The sequence below is a fragment of the Zerene cesonia genome, chromosome 10 (genome assembly GCF_012273895.1).
Source record: "Zerene cesonia ecotype Mississippi chromosome 10, Zerene_cesonia_1.1, whole genome shotgun sequence".
Lineage (NCBI taxonomy): Eukaryota > Metazoa > Arthropoda > Insecta > Lepidoptera > Pieridae > Zerene > Zerene cesonia.
In genome coordinates, this window is record NC_052111.1 from 3787675 (window position 1) to 3810079 (window position 22405).

Here is a 22405-nt window from a genome sequence, read left to right on the forward strand (position 1 = left end):
GGGAAGTGGGAGAAAAACGGGTGTGAGTTACATACATACAAACATACAAGTGAAGCTAATAAAAGCGTGTTAAAAAACTAGATCTAGTGTGCATCACAGCATCTTTTTTTTTCATGTAATCAATCAAGTCAATATGACAATGATCAACATCATATTTTACTTATTTTTAAATTCACAATTAGAACTTAAAATTTCATGGACAATTAAAAAAAAAATCGATAATTCATATTGTAATACTTTATGAAAAAAAGCTGTTATTTTCCATCGGTATTAAATGGTTTATTTTGGCCTTCGTAAAGATCATACCAGCCAACAAACATTTAATTTTTCATTATTTTAGTTTATATAATCTAGTATTAATAATGATCATCATTGGGATACCATACAGTATAAGGCAGCTATTTGACGTTAAGATCCACATAAAATGAGCACAGAATCTTAACATGGAATGCAGAAATTGGGTATAATTATTTTCTTAAGAATATTTGTTTATAATTAATTATTAGTTAAGATTTTTTAAGGAAATTAAAAATAGCATTGCATTTATAAGATGTTTCTTATTTGCAAATTTATTATATTTTAATTGATCAAAATATACCTTTTTTTTCTAAAGACATAAAAGTTTGTTTCTTTTTCCATTGCCTCTTTGAACACTTTGCATCACGTAAACACAACTCATTTTTACCTGATGTAAAATATATGACATTTGGTAAGCAAATTATGTCCTTTTTTGAATGGAGAAATGTTGCATAAGTTCCCACGTCCCCTAAGGAAAGAAGCGTCTTTTACAACGGATTCCTCCCGACAAAAACCCCACTATGTTCTGTCGAGCCACGGAAGCTATTCGTAATTCCTCGGCGGCAACCCGATTCCGAGCCAAACGCTAAGAATAAGGTATACTCCTCTACCCTCCTATAAAGCAAAATGAGCCCTTTAAGTCGCCCATGTACACTTACAAACTTTACAAAATTTCGTCAAAAAGGAAAATAAAATATCACACATTTATTTACTATACGTAACTACATAGTTGCTTCTTAACAAAAATTTAACCTACTTCAAACCAGTCAAAAGACAAAAATAAATTATTTAAATTACCATGAGCACTACCCACTCCTCTATTTGAAGTCGGTGTGAATCAGGCTAAGTAGGCAGTAGATAGGTATATATTAAGTTACTACTTGTTCTATCATCTACTACCATTAGACTAAGTTTAGCTTAATTAATAAGCCATCAGTCTACTATGAAAAATCAAACATCTAAGCTAATGCAATCAAAAGGTATAGCCGTTTATGCTGCAAATGCTTAACACTCGCAAGAGAAACATTATAGATTATACACTATATACTGTTACTGGAAATCCTAAATGGAAACCTAGAGGGTACTTCCCAGTTCGCTTAAACTCAAAATTATGATGTTGTCTACACATGCCTTTACAACCTAAATTTGAGTCACCAGTATATAAGTGTATAATCCATGTTTTGCGTTGTCGTGTGGATCCACCATATAAGTGTGTTTCAAATACGTCTAATATGGTTATGTCCATGGTTCACAGTCGATGATCACACTATTTGATTATGCCACCATCGCTTCTACCCACGTAGAGGTAAGAAGAACCGTCTCTGTGTGAAAAAGTGTCCATTAAAAAAAGTGACCTACTCGAGTCTCGAACCGCAAGTACCTACCTAGCTAGTACTTTATTACTTACTCTGTAACTAGTACTTAATCTGTAGTGGTCGGTAGTTGTTACTTGACAGTTGACACTTGTTCTGTCATTTGTGCTTATGTGCTGTTGTTACTTGTTACTTGTTTATAATTTCACATATTTCTGTGCTGCGAATTAAATAAGTGCCGCTATACTTCACAGCAATAATAATTACACTCAAATTATTACGCGCCTACGCGGTACATTCCTTCCAGAAGCTTTCTCTTCTATAAAATTTATAATTAAAGGAATTAGAAAATGGCATTAGCTCTTCAGAGGCGTGCTAATGTAAGATTTTTAATTGTCTTTATAATATTAAAATATTTATGATTCCACTATACCAATTTTATTAATGTGAAAGTAACTCTATCTGTTGTCTGTCTCTTCGCGCCAAAGCCACTAAACCAATTGAATAAAATTTGGTACAAATATAGTTTGTGACCCGACAAAGAAATTGGAACGGGAATTAAGCGGATAAACTACGAGTTACATTACTACTAGCTGCGCTAGATACGACAGTTCCGTTAAATGTAACCTAAAACCTGTATAAACATCTGTATAATTTACCTGTATATATCATTTATTTTTTTCACTTCCAGGTCAGACTTCCTCCAGAAGTTAATAGGATTCTTTATATAAGAAACTTGCCATACAAAATATCAGCTGAAGAAATGTATGATATATTTGGAAAATATGGAGCTATAAGGCAAATACGAGTGTAAGTTGTAGAATCCAAATATTATTTGTATGTATTTTTGTAGCAGTGCAATAGTAGCTCAGTGGTTAGGACTAGGATTTCAATTGATATGTGAGTGGTTCAAGAGCAGACAAGTGTGCTAGAACTCAATTGATTTTCAATTTATCTGCAAATTAACTACTTAAATTCTATTCAAAACATTCATGGAAAACATGATGAGGAAACCAATCAAGTCCAAGAACCAAAACTTGGATTGCTATTGTGCAAGTAAACCAATCAATGCTATTGTTAAACTTTTTGATAAAACTCAACAAACCATGTCATTGACATTAATTTTCTACTGTTTGCTTTACTCATGGTATATATGGTATATATAGCTAATAGCACTGGGATAACATACCTTTCCAACAGCCAAAAGGTGTTTTACTCGTTCCAACACACAAACTCCACAATCCACCAAGTTATAAGTGTTGTATCTAATATCACTTCTTTTATAGATACATGTATAGGGTTATAGAAAGATTTTCATATATTCATGTGTTTGTAATACATTATAATATTGTTATCCATGTTTTAGTGGAAATACACCCGAAACAAGAGGAACTGCATTTGTTGTATATGAAGATATTTTTGATGCAAAGAATGCATGTGATCATTTATCAGGATTTAATGTATGTAACAGATATTTAGTTGTGTTATACTACAGATCTAACAAAGCATTCAAGGGAATGGATATTGAGAAGAAACAAGAAGAAATTGATTCACTTAAAAAGAAGTATGGAATATCTTCAGAGGATTTACGCAAATAATATTCAACACAACATATTAAATTAATTTTACTTGTAATCTAATTTAAGTAAATATAAAATTAAATTCTGATTTTACATTTTTTTTTTACAAATTATGGCATTTTTTAAGCTTTTTTTTTAATATGATGTTTGAAATTAAAGCACTAGATAAAACTGTCGCCATTGGCACTATTTTTAAAATTTAAAAGACAAATTAACACAATCATTACTTTTATAATGGAAACTAACTGACCCAGCTGGCTATTTTTCTTGCTTATCTCAGCAATATATACAAATAGTTGAAAACCTATTCTCAGATCTAGCAAAAAAAAAAAAATTACTGATGAGTGTATGTTATATATATATATATATATATATATATATATATATATATATATATATATATATATATATATATATATATATATCTCTCTCTCTCTTAGAAGTGACTAGGGTGTAACGAAATAATAAATGCTTATTCAAATACAGATATCTTTATTGAGTGGTTTAGTGGATGACAATAAACTTTTTCTATTATAATAAAATAATTGCAAAGTGATATAAATGTTTTAACTGGCATGCATGATACATTTATTAACTGTCTATTCTTAAGATCTATTTCTGTATTGAATATATGGAATAGGTACAAGCAATTCGATTCGAGAATTTGCATAAAATGTTTGTCTTTGTAACATTTTACTATGTGACTACCCAGTGACAGACTTTATAAACAACAAGGAAATGAAACTATTTCTTTTATTAATAAAATTTTTAGATTTTTCTTTTAAATGGAGTTTACCTCTTTCAGCTCTCCTCTTTTCTTTTCCCAGTGAATCTACCAGCAAAAAAAAATGCTTCATTTCTCTCGATCTACTTGAGTAGCAAAGTTTTATCTCTAGAGATACAAGCTACCAACTTATAACAACTTTTTAAAGCAGTTAATTTCTGCTGCTTTCCATTAATTTGCCAACCTTCCTCTTATTACGTTTCTTTTAACACTTATACATAACTTTTAAATCTAGAGATAATAACTAGGCATGAGTATTGTAACCATTCTTCTATCACATTCCACCAAGAATCAATAAAGAAAAAATAAATAAAAAAAAAAACAACTTTAAAATCTTCAAGAAACAATTGGAATACTCTGTATAACTTACTGTTATAGTGGAAATTCTGTTACTAAAACATTATGTAACATAATAAATGTTGGTAAAATTAACATGTAACATCAACAAAAGAAAACGCTAAACTAAGAACCCTTCATTGGATTAAACTAGAATAAACAATAGGAATCGTTATAGTATAATAAGCCATAAATAGAAAGGAATAAATACACCAATCGATTATTACCCACAGGATGACCTCAACTTTCGTAAAGCGGTTGATCGACTCGCTTACCATCAGTCTAATGCAAAATAGCCTCTCACTTGCGAATGCATTTCGTGGGTTCCATATTACTCATTATTTGATGTATATCAAGATCTTTTATATTACTTTTAAAAAGTATATTTTCACGAATTAAAAGTGAACACTAATTATTATTTTTTAATATATAGCTGCTGAAATATTTATTTATAATGGATACCTCTTTGTTACATTACAAGTGAACACTACATGCAGGGCCAACCCATACGAAGCAAAGCATGAAGTATAGCTGAGCTTATGTAAAACACAAGGTTACGGATCCTATAACGTGGTTTATTTCTTCTCGCTTGATGCGGATCCGAGCCGCGCTCTTTCTTCGGCGACAAGCTGTTTATTGAGATATATGTCTTCATCAGTAGATGTGTCTATAAGATCCAATGTGAGCAAGGCTTCGCTGGGATTTAACGGGTCTTTCCCGACATCTTTGCATATGGCAACGAATTGTTGCTCGACGCACAGTTCTTGAAATTTTAAACAGTCTTCTACTGACCAGTCTTGGTGCAGAGGCCACACGTCTGAAAAAAAGTATAAAACGTAAATTCAGATGGTACAAAAAAAAAAAATTTTTTTTGCTTATTTGTTTTAGATGAGACACACAATTTTAAGGAACCAGACATGGTTGCTTGTATACTCATGACCAATACATTATATTCTTATAATTATTTTGAATTATATTGTACTTTATTTTTCATTAAAATCTGTTTGCATAGTACTCTATATTTTTTCTCCTCAATTAACTGGGGACCCTACCGCTAACCTTAACTCCCTAACCCTCATAGGAGGCCTTTGACCCAGCAGCGGGTACATATTATATAGGCTGATGATGATGATGATCATGATCTTTACTTTTTCCCTCACGCAAACTTAAAAACTAACAAGGCAAAGTGCGTGCGTGTGCGGCGCGGGAGCACCCACCGTAGAGGCGCGCCTTGATGGCCTGCGGCGGCAGCGAGCGCGCGAGCGGCACGGCGGGCGGCACGGGGCGCAGCGCGCGGCTCGCCAGGATCGCGAGGTCCCCGTAGTCGCAGAAGTACACCGACACCATCTCCGACGACACGCAGCTCGCTATCACCACCCTGCGAGCGACATGCCCGTCGTGATGCCTTAGTTATGCAGCTTTATCAGTTTTTCATTCCAACGTAAGGAATTCCATAGCAAGTTTCGGCTTGCTATATACGTTGTAACATTAAATATTATTTGCATTAAAGTGAAGCCGTTAAAAATGTTGCGCGCAGGCTCAATATCTCATCAAATACATGAGGGCTGTGCCCTAGTTATACCATTTCAATTGTTAAACTCAACGCAACATACGCAAATAAAATTACCTTCCATTTCCAGTCTTCAAAATCTTATTAAGAACTAGCGGTCCGTCCCGGCGTCGCCCGTCGTACACATATAGCCCATAGCTTTCCTCAATAAATGGGCTTTCTAACACTGAAAGATGTTTTCAAAACGGACCAGTAGTTCCTGGGATTAGCGCGTTCAAACAAACAAAACTCTTCAGCTTTATAATGTTAGTATAGATTAAAGCAGTAAAAAATGATGGCTCCCAAATCACCCCGTATGCTAACCCAAAACGCTAGTTGAAACAAAATAAAATATTTCCAATATAGAAAGAGAGTAGTGTAACGTTAGTGTACCTATACCACGACGAATCCTTCTCGTAGTATGCTGTATAGAGTTCGCCGCTCGCTGGGTTTGTAGGTGCTTCATCCTCCGATATTTTGGGACACTCAACTTGTAATGACTCCATCATTGTCTGCAGAGTGTGCCTGGAACTATTCGGCTGCACCTGTAACATATCCATAATTGATTACAGTCATACATCTTAATCATTCAAAATTATGCGGGTCAGTGATACAGAATTTATTAATATTATATATAAATTATAAACACTATTGTGATGAAATAGACATAACCCAGAACTTAGACGAGCCCGAGTGACTCTTAACGAGCACTTTGCAAGCCTTTAAAAAAGACACTTCACTGTTGGAACAATTACTGTAAAGCTCTAAATTAAGAAAAATCTTGTAAATTGATACATTTATTTTATTATTATTATTAATTTAAGTGTAGTCTATTGAACACGTACGTTATCTGTATTTCTCTATCTCCTACGCATAAAACAAAGTAACCAATAACTCACAACAAAGTTCCACGGGTGCGCCGCCATAGTGATGTGCACGTCGAAGCACTGCCCGATGGCGGGCAGCGCGGGCGGCGGCAGCAGGCGCGGCTTGTCGTCCGCGCCGCGCCCCCCGCCCCCGCCCGCGCCCGCGCCGCCGCCGCCGCCCGCGCACGTGCCGAATATCCGCTCCTTCTTCTTGTTGAACGCCTCCACGTGGTTCGGCTCTTCCTTCTCTTTGTCCTCGTCTTGTAGCTTGCCGCTGCGGATGCACACGATCAGAATGGTGTGACGCAATATAAACACACTAGGAACTTAACAGGGGCTGAATAGGTGCTTGATAGTGAACGCCAGCTGGCTTCTATCTCAATGTTCATTGACAGATGGTTAACAATTCAATTGTGCGGGATAAAACAGCTACCATATATTTATAATAGCAGTAGCCTTTGCCCACGGCTTAATTCGGAGTAGTTTAATAGATGTTATTATACATATAAACCTTCCTCTCTTGAATCACTCTATTTATTAAAATCGAATCCATCGTCGATGTGGAGAACCGCCATCGAGCATAATTATTTTGTATATTTCTCATCATAACTCGGAAACTAACGAATTTAATAATTTAGAGAGGTATATAAATTAATATAACTAAACTCGATTATAGAGTCATTTATTTTTATATGTATTAATACCGTGATACGAATAAAAATCGTTACTGTGACTTAACTATAATAGTTAGACATGCCCTCGCAAAGTAATTACCTCGTAATAATGTGTACTTTGATTGTGTAGTACATTATTTTTTGTATTATCAATAGATTTAGCAGCGCACACCAATAAACAATCTTTTAGGCATGTTTTCATACCTTGGGATACATATTTTACTCGCGTTGTGACCGTTCCCGTGGGATTTTTTATACATATAAACCTCTTGAATCTATTAAAAAAGACGCGACAAAATCCGTGCAGTAGTTTTTGAGTTTATCGCGAACAGACAGACAGACGAGGCCGGGGACTTTATTTTATAAATATGTAATACATATTATTGACGTATTAATGCTATTCTCAGCCAAGATGCAAATGGTCAAAAAACTTCGAAAGCAGTTCTAGCGTGGCCAGTGTTTTTTACTTTCATTAACAAACATACATAGGTAGTATTATTTAAGTTAAACTGTCGGAATTATTATTGCCAACACTTTTTTTTACGAATAAGATAAGATTATTTTATGTAGTTCATGCGAAGCCATTCATTCGTACATAACAGTAGTTGACAGTAATTTACGTATTACACATATAACCGCCCTTAAATTAAATGCTGTGTCCCTTTTATTAAAATGTATTAGTTGATATACAATTTTTATCAACTTTCTGTACTATTAAAATGCACTATTCACACATAAAACATGTGATAATTTCAAAGTGATTTGTCATACAACATCAACACTTATAAATAAAAACATTATGTGTCGAAAATTATTTTTAACATTTCATTATTTCAGTGTTAGATATTCCTTTTATGGGGGAAAGATGCCCATACTAATTAATGTATGTGCATGAAAAATACGTTGTCTTTTCCTTACGCGTAAATCACTGTAATGATTTGAATAAAAAAAGGTTGTTCATAAAATATCTTTGTATTAAATTTTATTCATGTACATAACCCGGAAAAGAACAAGGATTGTCATTACCTAGAATATTCCACGCGAACGGGAACTATGTGTGGAAAAGACAGACAGAAGGAGGGTTATGTTCTTCGACTGTATGTATGTGTATCTGGTATAATTATTTGAGTGGTGTCAACAAATAAAATAAAACCTTAGGATTTTTGGTGCCAAAAATTAAGTCACATCACACTTCACAGTGATAACATAAGACTAAAAAGCCGAGTTTATTGTTTTTATGATAAGAATTCTTGTTTCCTACGTAGGCGATAAGGAACATTAGCTATATAACATGATGTACAACATGAGTGAGAAATCCAGCGGCAAGGATAACAGAAGATATCTTTGAATTAGAGGCTCTGAATTATCTTTTAAAAAAGCGTAAAGACGGTTGTTGTTCTAGCAGACATCAGTTAGCGATCAGCTTTGTTAGAAATTTGACATCTTATATATAAAATTCTCGTGTCACAATGTTAGTCTCTATACTCCTCCGAAACGGTTTGACCGATTCCTCTGAAATTTAGTAAGCATATTGGGTAGGTCTGAGAATCGGCTAACATCTATTTTTCACACCCCTAAATGATAAGAGTAAGGCAGAACAGCGTTTGCCGGGTGCAGCTAGTAATATGTAAATAGATTATATTCACTCAAACATTAAACAAGCAAAGCCAAAGATGGAGCTCGTTTTTTAAACGTCTGTGACACATGACGAAACTATGTTTCAATAAAATATAATAGTTTAAAAAAACTATAAAACACGCTTTAACAAAAATCATATTTTGCAAATTGAAAACTGGAATAATTTTATCAAATTAGTGTATTGTCATCGGTCCTCAATAAATCTACAAAGTTTGAACGAAATCTGGCCGTTTAAAGTGGGTCAAAATCGCGCCCAAAGAAGTCAGTTACAAACAAACAAACATACAAACAAACAAACATACAAACAAACAAACATACAGGTGAAGCTAATAAAAAGCGTGTAAAAAGGATCCTATTCGTAATTAATACGGATCAAATATTATAGCTAATTGTACCTATTCAAAATAAAAAAGATTAAATATCCGTGTCCTCGAGAATGGAACACTTGCTTTTAGTATGTTTTACTGATCAATTTTCCTTACTAACAAGTAGGTGATCAGTAGCCTCCTGTTTTCTGTCAGACCAAAACATTATTTTAGTCACCATTGGGAATCGAATGCAGGTCAAATCAAAAACAAACATTTAATTAAAATGTTTCTTGTTCTACAAATTAACCAAAAATCGAGTAATTTTGCACAAATGCATGCCGTAGTTCGGAACTAAAATAATTAGATCAATATACAGTCATAGCGACTAGTTTATAATATATTTACAATAAAATGTTGAAGGCCGACGCTTGTTAATGAAGCCGAACAGACGTAACCGCGGTGAAAGCCGCGGCGAACGGCCACGCTCTAATTACAGGTCATTCTCACATTTGCGGCCGGAATGTTGTTATGAAATCGAATCATTCTAATTGTGTTTAGATATGAAATTCGTCTAGATATATTCGATGAACATTAGATATCATTTTAGTGATTTCGTGCAAAAACTTGACAGTTCATTAAATTGAATGAAAATATTGTCGTGCATAAAAAATATAATCTGTAACATTAATAATTTTTCTAGCTCTTTTCTTTTCAGTTTAGTACTTTCACTATTATCAGCTGACCTAATTTTAAAATATTTAAAAAAATTACTTAATCATTCACATAACTATAGTTAAATGGTTATGTAGTATATAGTAATTTAGGTTAACCTTTGTCACACGCAACTTATTATTTGGCCGTTTTGACGCTTTAGGTCTAGCGCAAAATAATTGTTTTCTACTTTCCCAAGTTTCTGTATCAACGGGAACACAACACAACCTACGTCTGTCTTTCTTGGAAATTTGTCGTCTTTCTGTCGTCTGTCTTCGTCTAAGCTATTCCATGAAACTGAAATCGCCCGAACAATAACAATCAGGCACCAAAACCTCTGTTAAACATAATATTTGTAGTAAAACTTGCGAGGCGAAGAGATAGGATACAAACTCACAGTTGCAGACAGTCGTATTCGGCGAGAATCGAATTGTTGACGGACAGCAGGATCTTTTGCGGGCCGGTGCGCACGAACAGCTCGACGTGCGGCGGGTGCGGGGGGTGCGGCGCGTGCGCGGGGTGCGCGGGGTGCGGGGCGTGCGGCGCGGCGGGCAGCGCGCGGCACAGCACCTTGACGCCCAGCAGCAGCTCGCGCAGGCGCGCCGCCATCGCCGCCGCCGCGCGCTCCGCCGACCCCAGCCGCACTTGCATCGCCTGCGCGACACGAGACATTTGGATAGAGCGCGGCTGTGACCTACCTGCCTACCTGAGCCACAGCCCGCCGCGTACAAGAGCTCTCATCGATGCTCTTCTCAAATATCCAGTATGTTTGAGCATCAATGAAAGCTCTGGTAAAATTTAAGTCATTACAATCACTCAACGTAAAACCCCTATTTTCTGTAAAGATAATATGGATGAGATAAAAAGATGCAGGGAGCTGGCGTCGTCGCTCTCATTGGTGCAACAGCCCCCAAGGAGTATTTTTTTTTAAATAGAAACTCGAATGAGTGACTATGTAAATGTATACCTGATAGGGGTAGGCGTTGAGCGCCGGCGAGAAGGTCTGCAAGGGGACGAGGGAGGAGAGCGGCGCGCGCAGGATGAGCCCGCTGTCCACCAGCAGCGTGCGTACCGTGCCCTCGCCGTCTAAACCGCTGATGATCGTACATCGAACCCTACGAAACAATATCGATTGATATAAACATAATAATTTATTGTATTAATTCTTATTCTTATTAATCGGACTTAAATTGCCTGACTGTAAAGTCGAGGGTTCGAGGCAGGACGAACGTGCACGTAATAAATTCATTTTTAAATTTATGTGCACATTATTCGTTTATACATCTTTGTCGTAAACTAAGCTAAGCCGCACTTGCCAAGCGTATTATATTAAATATGGCCAGAACCCTCATAGAACAAATGGGCTGTTAATAATGATGATGGTGATAATGATGTTTATGATGATGATGATAGTGGTAATGATGATTTGCAATTGCAACATTAAATTAATAATAAGCAAAATGATAAATTCGTATACGATAACGCCAAAGTGCTACGCGACAATTTTTTGTTAGACCGAAGTCGTTGAGTATTAGTAAAATCGAGACGTCTGTCAAACGACTAACTACATAAAACGTATAAAAAGTCCATTCACAATGTTATATAGATAAAAAAGTTTGGTTACCAGTCGCCGGCGAGCGTGCGCACGATGTAGAGCGCGCCGGCGTGCGGCGGCGGGGCCTGCGGCGCGGCGGGCAGCGGGCGGCGGTACGGGCCCGCCGTCAGCAGCGCCAGCGCGTTGCGCACCAGCGCCGCGCCGCCCGCGCGCGACACCCACACGCGCCCCTCCTCCGTCACGCACCCCACCTCCACCTCGCACGGCTTCTGTTAACAGATATACGAATTCGTTCCGCGAACTTGTCCAAACCTTCCGTCAAAATATGTCATACACTTCAGGGTGACTTGATTCGCATCTCGAGTTATTGATTAAAAAAGTCATAAAAAAATAATGACATACAAACCTGTGTCAAAGAAAAGGCGCCGGCGATGCAGAAGTCGTGCACAATTTCTTTGTTAAGGTTGAGATCACGCTGAGTCGATGTGTCATAGAGAACTAGGGCTACAGAGGGATCAGCGGGGTCGGTGCGGGGGCCCGGTGCGGCTACCAGCACCTCGCCGGGCAGTCGCCGCGCCACCAGCTCCGCGCCCATAGCGCTAGCTGAGAGCTCCTCCGCACCCTCCAGGCGACACAGGATCGCCTTTACATTACAAATATCTATAGTTTTACTCGTATAATAATCTAAAATAAGCAGACCATTTCTGTACATTCAAATTTTTTTTAAAGAGTAACTCGATCAGTTGCACAGCAGCAGCAACATGCACGTTTTATCGATGGTTAGCAGTAAGTTCATAATGTTTTATTATAAAAATTGAATCGTAAAAATTTTGATTCAGCTTGAAGGACTAAAATGAATTATGTTAATATAATTTTGGAAAATATAATATGTAATAATAATTACAATAACATTTTGAAATCATGTAGGTCAAAAACCAATGAAATACTAAAAAGGAAAATTTAAAACTTAAAGTCAGTGGAAATATGATGCGAGTGAATAGGTTTTATGCGGTTTATCAAGCATTTTCTTTTTCATTTGAAGATAGAATAAAATGTACTTATTGAAATACTTGCTTTAACATAATAAAATCTTTACACTGACAATTTAATCTTAACTATAGAAAAGTAATAACTAATTAAATATACCAATGGCTTCCAGATTAAAGTACTAATACAATTATAATAAAGACTTTTTCCAGATATTATGAATACTTATATTGATATTTTTGTAATGATTTGAAAAAAATCTTTTATGCATTTAGTTGATAATAGTAAATCTATACATATAATAAAACAGTAAAAACATCATATTAATAAAACAATAATGGATAGGTGTTTCAAGACAGTAATAGAGCATGAATCCAAAATAAAATTTACTCTGTCTGTTCGTTTATACGCGGAACTATTGTTCTATCAGCAAGAACGGATTTGAATGAATTATTAGGCGTTACGTCTGCACAACATATATAGACTATAATTTATTTCGGAAACTGGAACAACTCACGCAGAACCGTAACAGACAACTTAAACTATGACAGATATAAAAATTTTGCTATAACAAAAATTGTTACAGGTATAGGCATTTTCTGCATAAATCTGGAGAAGATCTGGAACACCTGATATGCAACTCCAAGAGCTCAGCTAGAGAGCGCAACATGTATAAGAATGAGTTCTTAGCAAATAATGTTCAGCCTGATGGCTATTTTCTTTTGACTTATAAAAAATCTAAGATTTGCAACCCCCCATGTGGGTTCAAGAGCACAGTTACACTATAACATAAATAGAAATGATGTCCTACAAAAAGTTTTTGGATCTGATTTGCATTTTCTAATGACTTATAATAAAATTTGATGTTGAAATCAACGATCTCTGAAGAAATTCGGGAAGAAAAGTAGTTCTACCTAAAGTTTGTTCACATTCAAAGTTCACGTGAACAAAATCTCGGGCACTGGCTTGTATGAGAAAAGTTATTTGGAATACATTTCCAATACCCACGCAATTTAATTCCAAAACTAGACTTAATAGCAATTATATTTATGCAAATAACACTCACTTGAGCAGGCAGTGTTCTAAATTGAGGTTCCAGTATTTTTATTTTATTTAAGTAGACAGTGTCATCATCTCCATGATCGCCCAAAAATACTGTAGCTGTATCATCTTCAACATCTAGTATTTTAGCCCTTTGCCATCCACCATCATCCAGGTTGACAGCATACCTAAGTAAGAAGTCATTAATTATTTATTGCATTTTGTTAAAAAATGTATAAGTATAAAGTTCAAAGTGTACACACCAAGCATTTATTATAATCATTGATTTATCGACTATTGCACCTGAATGTTCATAATATTTTGCCATATCCGCAAGTAGCACTTCAAAAAGGTCCTAAAAATATAAGATGCCATTCGTAAATAAAATAATATATCCATAAATAATATCAAAATAACAGCCTTGTTACTAAGGAAGTTTTTTTTTATATCATTACACTTATTTCTACACACTTACACTGTATTGTGAACCAATTATTCTTAACCAAACTTCAAGTGTTGAATTTGCAACAGTTATATAAACATTCCAAAAGTCATCTTCAGGGAACTGTAATGCTGGTAAGTCACTATCTACAGTATCTTCAAGTAGAGGTGTCCCAATAGATGTTGATCTAGTGTCCTTTATAAAGATGAAATTAAAGTAGGTACATAATTAGAAAACCTTCAAAATAAATGAGATTTTTTTGAATAAAGACAACTAATTTATTTGTTTTTCCTGCCACTCTTATTATTTATATGGATAAAATTTTAGACTTTGGTGATACTTTCATAATTCAGCTTACAACTTTAAGCACTTCTATTAAGAAACTTCACTTCAGAATCCTTCAAAAGTACAATTACATAAATTCATGAAAACATTTTCACAGTTACATAAGTAGTGATCAATTGTTACACTCACCTCATTATTGGGCAAAAGAACTAAAAGTCCATTTACAACTTTATCCTTTATAATAAAGGGGCAGCTCTCCACAAGTTCTAACCAATTGTTAGGTAAATTTTCATTGTATTTCTCCCTTAAACATTGTTTTATTGTTAGTACATTTAAATCTATAAACGAAACAACAACCAATTTTAACATGCTCTTAATATACCTATATAAATGAGGAGCAATACTAGCAAAAAGTCCTGCTTCATGTTCAGACACAAGTTCAGTTAGACCTGTTATTGCTTTGCTATTGGAAGAAGTTGGCAATCCACCTGCTTCTGAGCTTTGTATACTTAGAAGCAACTTTTCTGAAGCAACTTCCTTAGCTAATTCTTCACTTGGGGAAGAATCTGGATATGATGATACTGAATACGAATTTCCAACCTGTTTAAAATCAATCAATCAAAATTTTCGCATCAATAATAATACAAATATACTAAAACTTAAATAGGTATTTGGCTTTAGTCAGTTCACCTTAACAGTGCAATCATATATAACAGGGCCTCGTTTAGGCCTTATATCTTGAACTTTATATACAGGTTGGGGTAAGCCCAATTTTTTACAAGTCCATTCAAGTTTTACAATTGAAGATGTAGAATCTGGTGGAGGTTCTAAACTATGGGCTGGAACAACATGTGCCACTGGATCACTACTTTCCTGAAATAATTATGACTTATTACTATAGTATAATATTCACACACTAACTCTAACATCTATAATGTATAATTATCTTTTCGCCCGCGAAGTCAAAGGAGATTCCCATGGAATGAGAGGTTTCACCGCAGTATAAATTAGCCAGTCACTCTCTAGCCTCCTACACTATCTCCAGACACAAAAAGTCATATCATAGAATCGTTCCATTGTAATGAAAAAAAGAAAAAAAGACAAACAACGTATTATATAAAAGACAAAATATTTTGTATGTATCATATACTAGCTGCGCCCCGCATCTTCATCCGCGTAAGTCCGTATCCCGTAGGAATATCGGGATAAAAAGTTGCCTATGTGTTATTATAGCTGTCCAACTGTCCAGCTGTCTACGTACCAAATTTCATTGCAATCGGTTAAGTAATTTTTTCGTGAAAGAGCAACAAACGCACACACATCCTTACAAACTTTCGCATTTATAATATTATAAGTTAAGTAGTAAGTAGGATACTCCTACTACCTAGTAGTAGGATTAGTATAAATGTACATACCAGATAACTATTATGTGCTGGTAATTGTAATGGTATCAAGTCTGTATTCAGTCTATCTCGTAAATTTGATAATCTCTGTGATGCTGAAATTTTTCCTGTGCTTTTGCTATCAGTCTCCGTTTCATTTTTTTTGGAATGCTTAAACTAAAAAAATGCACAACAAAAATGTGAATTTGATTGATTCTTTTAAGAGTATTCTTTTAAAATGAAATTATATTTATACCTCTCCACCATAAAGTACATCTCGTGAAATTTGCGCAGAAAATTTCTTTGTCACATTTGAAGTAACTTTCTCCCCATTGTCGCTTATTGTTTTCGTCAAAATTTGTTTCGTGTTTGGATAAATATTTTTCGTTTCATTCGTTTTACTATACTTATTTGCCTAAACAGACACATAATGTTAAAAAAAAAGTTGATGCTGCATATATAAAACTAAATTAAAAAGATTTTTTATACCTTGCCGTTGTAGCTGTTATTGTTGTTATTTAAAGGAGTATTAGTTTTTACTCTGTAATACTGACTGGAGTATTGGTTATTATAATTTGTTTGATAATTGGATGCTGGTGATGGTTTCCGCCATGACCCTTGTTTTTTCGGAAACCGACTCTGGATTAAACTTTTAAATTTAGTATTTCATTTAAAAAATTTATTATCAATTTAAAAATTATAAATAATATTACTTTCACTTTAATATTCAACTCACAGGATAATTCAGTTTTGCTGATTTTTTGCTAGATTTTTGCCGAGCAACCATAGATGCAATATGCTGACTTTCTTGGCTTGCTACAGCATCAACATACCATTCTCCATTAATATTTCTGATTTTGAAACCAGGAACATCTTGGAATAGTTGATCAAGAGTAGAATACCCTAATTTCTTAAAAGGTATCCATTCTCCTTGCAATTCTTTGTAATCGCCTTAAAACAATGAAAGCAAATATGTAAGAATTGAAATGTTAACAACCAATTGAAAAAGTACTCCTCTGTATTTTTTGAACAATCTGCTTCACTATGCAGATGTGATCTATGGTGCAATAATCACTTTGAAACCAAGCCTCTTCTGGGGGCTGAAATTCAGTGAAGCAGCTCTCCATTACGAATTATTCTACTACTAGAAAGATGGCATAATGTGTTGGACCAGAATGGCTAATAATTGAATAATATATATTATATTTATTTATTTATTACACACATATTATCTCATCTCATGTTACTGCAAAATAAGCCAATATAATAAATTCTGATAAATACTTACGATTACATTGCTTTAGTGTAAGTGCACCTTTAACTGAAATTAGTGTAGCTCGCAAGGCTTGAATCACTTGCTCTTTGTCAGCCATGTTTATTTCCTGAAAGTCTTATAAAGTAAAGAACCAAAAACAAACCAAAAAGATATATTTCATCAATTTTTGTTAGTATAGACAGCTGTAAACATTTTTCTACAGCATATGTAACCAAAATTTGAGCAGCAAAAAAAAAATGCTACATTATGCATGCATGTAAGCCAGTTGTTGTATTCCTACATAGTTTGTATCTGTTTAAGTGGGAATTCAATATAAATGTTTAATTATTTATTTATCTAACTAATAAATTGCTTAAGACAGAATAAAAGATTATTTGCAGAACAAGTACTGCTGAACAATTTTTTGTAGCTAACTTAAGGCTGTAAAAAGTTTGTTAAAGCTTCCCACTTTTTGGGGACACTTATATCATTTATGTAACGGATATGATTTAATATTTCTTAATAAAACAAATAACAACATTTAGTACAGATGGTTCAGAAAATTACTTTGTAATATTAGGTAAACTTTTTCCAAACATACTGATTTATTACATTGTTAACAAAGCCGTTTTAATACAATTGCAGTCATTATTTAATAATAGATATTAACTATATATTTTTCTAGTTAAGTATCAATTTTTTTAACGTTGGTATTTCGTTAAAAAATGTAAATCCATCATCAAACCTGAATTACGTCCAGCGGTTTTTTTTTCTACCACGTCGTATTATGGTCCGATTTTTGCAAAATGATATTACATGACGATGTGACGGTAGTTTTTTATTATAAATAACCAAACCTGCAAATATTCCCATTTTTCAACAAAAACTTTATAAAAGAGTACGCGTAAGCAAGAGAAATTAAGTTAAATATGGACAACTTTTTCTTCTAGACAAACTAATTTAAAACTTACTTTTGCATCACTTACCTGTCCATTAATAATTAATCAGTCTCTAGAAGTTGTGGTAGTAGTTATTTGGTTAGTAACTGCCCTTAAAATTTCGTCTTCAACACAGCAGAAATATTTGACAATAGAAATATACCTATTTGGCAATTGGCATGACGGAGTGAATGACGTCTGACTTCACTATTTGACAAGTCAATGTTTAAAACTACTACACATGGATGGGAAAAAGCCCGCGTCCCATTTTCATCAGCTGTTACCTCTCATAATAATAAAAACGTATTGTTAAAAAAACATGATTAAATGAAAGAATCAATAAATTATTCCTCTACTACTTAATACTTACTCCTATACAGAGTAACGTAAAGAAAAGATTTAAACCTGGCATTCTTATCAGGATAGCAAGATAAATGAATCATGAAGTTTTTGTATTGTCACTGATCCTTAATACATCGGACAGAATTGAATCTCAAGGCGTCGGATGCATACAAAATAATAAAATCTGTTCAAAATTACTCTTTTTGGATATTTGAATCCTTTCAAGCAACTGCAGATAGAAACACAATTCTTTAATTTAAAATATCCTGGTGGTGTACACGTATACTTATAGTACTTTACTACTCTTTAGTAATATTAATCCTATTATTAATCCGGCTCATTCACTTGCATGCCACCATTCATACATTGCATGAATGCTTGTTTGCATAAGCATCATTAACTATAGCCAAATATACCAACTCTAAAGATTATAAAAATTAAAAAGTTTTATAACCATAGACGAAACGGGTACGCCATCTTGTTTTTTGCTTTTACAAACCACAATTCACAAACGTCACCTTTCCTTTGGTGAGCAAGGTGTGTTCACGTGAGGTTGTGTGGTCTCTCGAAATAGGTCACACAATCCTCACAATTTCGTGAAATATTGTTCTAAAATATAAAAAAAAATTACAAAATTAACAAAAATCCAAAAAAATAGAAAAATTTTTAAAAAATAAACGGGAATCGTTCAGTTATAAGTTAGTGTACGTAAGCGTGCAACGTGGTCTAAGGAATGCGATAGATAATCGTAAAGAGAAAGTGAAGTTGTTTTAAACACTAGAAGATTTATTAATGCTATTTTTATAACGATTCCAATAAAACAATCAAAATGAATCCTGGGCCACCTAATTACCCTATGGCATCGTTGTATGTCGGAGATTTGCACTCGGATATTACCGAGGCCATGTTGTTTGAAAAATTTTCTACCGCGGGTCCAGTACTCTCTATTCGTGTCTGCCGCGACATGATAACTCGTAGGTCACTTGGTTATGCTTACGTAAATTTCCAGCAACCTGCTGATGGTAAGTTATTTTCCACTTTAATTTTTTTTGAAATTGCCATGTTGCCAACTGGTTTTACCTTACAAGTTTAGGTTAAATTAATTTGACTAATTACATTTTCAAATGCTTTGATTAACAATTAAAGAAATATTGATGAAATTGTCATTTAGACAAAGTTACCATTCTAAGTTTGATATGCAACACCTGTATGCGCATTGCCCAACATAATATAGTGATGAAAGTATTGCAAACTCCTTTCATAATGTAATTTGTAATGAAACTTGTTTAAATAACATTAATAATTTGTGTAATTGTACTTTAGTACTAGGAACCAGTCTATATTATTAGTTTTGAACTAATCAATTTCTATTTTTTTAGCTGAGAGAGCTTTGGACTCCATGAATTTTGATATGATAAAAGGCAGACCTATTAGAATTATGTGGTCTCAGCGTGATCCCTCCCTGAGGAAGTCGGGCGTAGGAAATGTTTTCATTAAGAACCTTGATAAGTCTATAGATAATAAAGCAATGTATGACACCTTTACTGCCTTTGGTAATATACTGAGCTGTAAAGTAGCCCAAGATGAAAATGGGGCTTCTAAAGGATATGGTTTTGTACACTTTGAAACTGAAGAAGCTGCCAATAAATCTATTGAAAAAGTAAATGGAATGTTGTTGAATGGAAAGAAAGTATATGTAGGCAGATTCATTCCTCGTAAGGAACGTGAAAAGGAACTGGGAGAGAAAGCCAAGCTGTTTACCAATGTCTATGTAAAAAACTTTGGAGAAGACTTCTCTGATGAAATGCTGAAAGACATGTTTGAAAAATATGGGCGCATTACAAGTCATAAAGTAATGTATAAAGATGATGGTTCTTCTAGAGGTTTCGGATTTGTTGCCTTTGAAGATCCAGATGCTGCTGAAAGGGCTTGCATGGATCTTAATGGAAAAGAACTGGTAGAAGGAAAACCACTGTATGTAGGACGAGCCCAAAAGAAAGCTGAACGTCAAAAAGAACTAAAGCGTAAATTTGAGCAGCTGAAATCTGAAAGATTGACTCGTTACCAAGGAGTGAATCTGTATGTTAAAAATTTGGATGACACAATTGATGATGAGAGACTTCGTAAGGAATTTGCACCATTTGGTACCATAACTTCAGCTAAGGTAAATTACTCACTAGCTTATCACCTATGAGTTCTGTCCTTACTTCATTTAGAGGCATATAACTTATCTCAAGTATTTAGCATAGGAAAATACCTACCTATTGAGAAAGTTGAAAACCTTCATTTTATTTTTAAACACCAATTCATGACACCTTTTAATTATACATGATTATATAATTAAATTAAATTTATTTATTTTTTTATCCCCTGGTTACATGTATGGATAGAGAACCCTAAAAATTAGTTTATTCAAAAGAATGTAGCCGTATAAATTGAATCTAATATGAGTTATTGTTTGTTTTTTGTCATTATATACACATTGTTTTTGGTTCCATAAGACACAAATTGCATAGCGATTTATTTATTTCCATCTTATAAAGCTTTCCTTTAATCTGACCAAATAATTGTTTTCTATTTACATTCAAACTTATTTGCCTTTTTTATATCAACAGGTAATGTTGGAGGATGGGCGTAGCAAAGGATTTGGGTTTGTTTGCTTCTCTTCTCCTGAAGAAGCTACTAAAGCAGTAACAGAAATGAATGGGCGCATCGTTGGAACCAAACCACTTTATGTAGCTTTAGCTCAACGTAAAGAAGATCGTAAGGCCCATTTGACATCACAGTACATGCAGCGTATGGCCAGCATGAGAATGCAGCAGATGGGTCAAATATTCCAACCAGGAAGTGCTGGTGGCTACTTTGTGCCCACCATTCCACCAGCTCAACGATTCTATGGACCAGCTCAGATGACTCAAATGAGACCTACAACTCGCTGGACACAACCACCTGTAAGGCCCAGCACTCAGACTGCTGCTTCTGCATACCCTAATATGCAAGCTCCATTCCGCCCTGCACCTCGTGGACCAACTCAAACTACTCTGCGCACATCTTTGGGTGCTAGACCTATAACTGGCCAACAGGGTGTACCAGCTGCTACATCAATTCGTGCACCTATTGTAACAAGTGGACGTCCAGCAGGTTATAAGTATACTTCTAACATGCGTAATCCACCAGCTCCACAACCTGCAGTGCACATTCAAGGCCAGGAACCACTTACAGCTACTATGTTAGCTGCAGCACCTCTACAGGAGCAAAAACAAATGCTCGGTGAACGTCTTTTCCCCTTGATTCAAAGAATGCACCCAGACTTGGCTGGAAAAATTACTGGTATGCTTCTAGAAATTGACAATTCTGAACTGCTCCACATGTTAGAGCATGGAGAGTCCCTTAAGGCTAAGGTGGACGAGGCTGTTGCTGTTTTGCAAGCTCACCAGGCTAAACAGCAAGCTACAAAGAAGGAGTAATGTGTGTGCTCACTTGTTGAGCTATTTTATTTTTCTTCTATAATTTCTTTATTTTCGCTTTTTACATTGTAATGTAAAGAGACCCGGTCATAAAACACTTAATAAAAATTGTAAAATAAAAAATAAAAAAATGTGGAATGCACAGTTCCTAAATATATACTTTATTATAGAATATTGGAGGTGCATCTACAACAAAAAAACATTGCAACTGTCAACATTTATATATAATATGGCATTATATTATTATTACTGGGCACTTTTGACTATCTACTTTGACCAAGAAGTTTTATTTAAGTTTGATCTATTAAGTTCACTTTCATTTCTGTAACATGGAGTTGGCTTTTGTTCTTGCAATGTCTTTCTTATTTTCTGTGCCAGGTCTACATTGGATATTTATCTACCATGAATTGAACCCATGGTCGCCAATGTAGCTGGTTATTTGTATTACGTTGTTACATATTATATTCTATGAAATAAATGCTCTTTTATTTTATAAATACCTACCTTTTTATCTTATTTAAATCCAAGACATTAATTTTATAACGTGATTTAATTTTTATTAATCTATACTATTATAAAGCTGAAGAGTTTGTTTGTTTGAACACACTAATTTCAGATAATAATAGTCCAATTTCATGTCAGATAGTCCATATAT

The 22405-nt window shown here is 34.6% G+C and overlaps 3 protein-coding genes across 4 annotated transcripts; 2 read left to right on the plus strand and 1 right to left on the minus strand.

Annotated features, from left to right (window-relative positions):
* Nucleotides 1–1751: 1751 nt before the first annotated feature.
* Nucleotides 1752–3279, plus strand: LOC119829733 (splicing factor 3B subunit 6). The gene is made up of 3 exons (XM_038352382.1): nt 1752–1990; nt 2302–2420; nt 2977–3279. Exons 1-3 carry the CDS (start codon nt 1961–1963, stop codon nt 3206–3208), a joined length of 381 nt encoding a protein of 126 aa, XP_038208310.1. The 5' UTR covers nt 1752–1960; the 3' UTR covers nt 3209–3279.
* Nucleotides 3280–3665: 386 nt separating this feature from the next.
* LOC119829263 (tudor domain-containing protein 7) lies at nt 3666–18151 on the minus strand. 2 transcript variants are annotated; one of them, XM_038351682.1, is made up of 21 exons: nt 17990–18151; nt 17749–17860; nt 17037–17130; nt 16485–16699; nt 16238–16387; nt 16005–16163; nt 15782–15925; nt 15057–15239; nt 14749–14966; nt 14556–14670; nt 14115–14276; nt 13903–13994; nt 13665–13827; nt 12018–12254; nt 11681–11880; nt 11024–11171; nt 10454–10710; nt 6759–6999; nt 6253–6404; nt 5528–5688; nt 3666–5127 (listed from the first exon to the last, which is right to left on the minus strand). In XM_038351682.1, the coding sequence occupies exons 3-21, from the start codon at nt 17119–17121 to the stop codon at nt 4886–4888; spliced, it is 3324 nt and encodes a 1107-aa protein (XP_038207610.1). In that variant the 5' UTR covers nt 17122–17130; nt 17749–17860; nt 17990–18151; the 3' UTR covers nt 3666–4885. The 2 variants fall into 2 exon arrangements, with proteins under 2 accessions (XP_038207610.1, XP_038207611.1); XM_038351683.1 differs by lacking the exon at nt 17749–17860 and having other exon boundaries at nt 17990–18143.
* Nucleotides 18152–18767: 616 nt separating this feature from the next.
* Nucleotides 18768–22228, plus strand: LOC119829501 (polyadenylate-binding protein 1-A). The gene is made up of 3 exons (XM_038352044.1): nt 18768–19305; nt 19663–20447; nt 20899–22228. Exons 1-3 carry the CDS (start codon nt 19113–19115, stop codon nt 21748–21750), a joined length of 1830 nt encoding a protein of 609 aa, XP_038207972.1. The 5' UTR covers nt 18768–19112; the 3' UTR covers nt 21751–22228.
* Nucleotides 22229–22405: the final 177 nt, after the last annotated feature.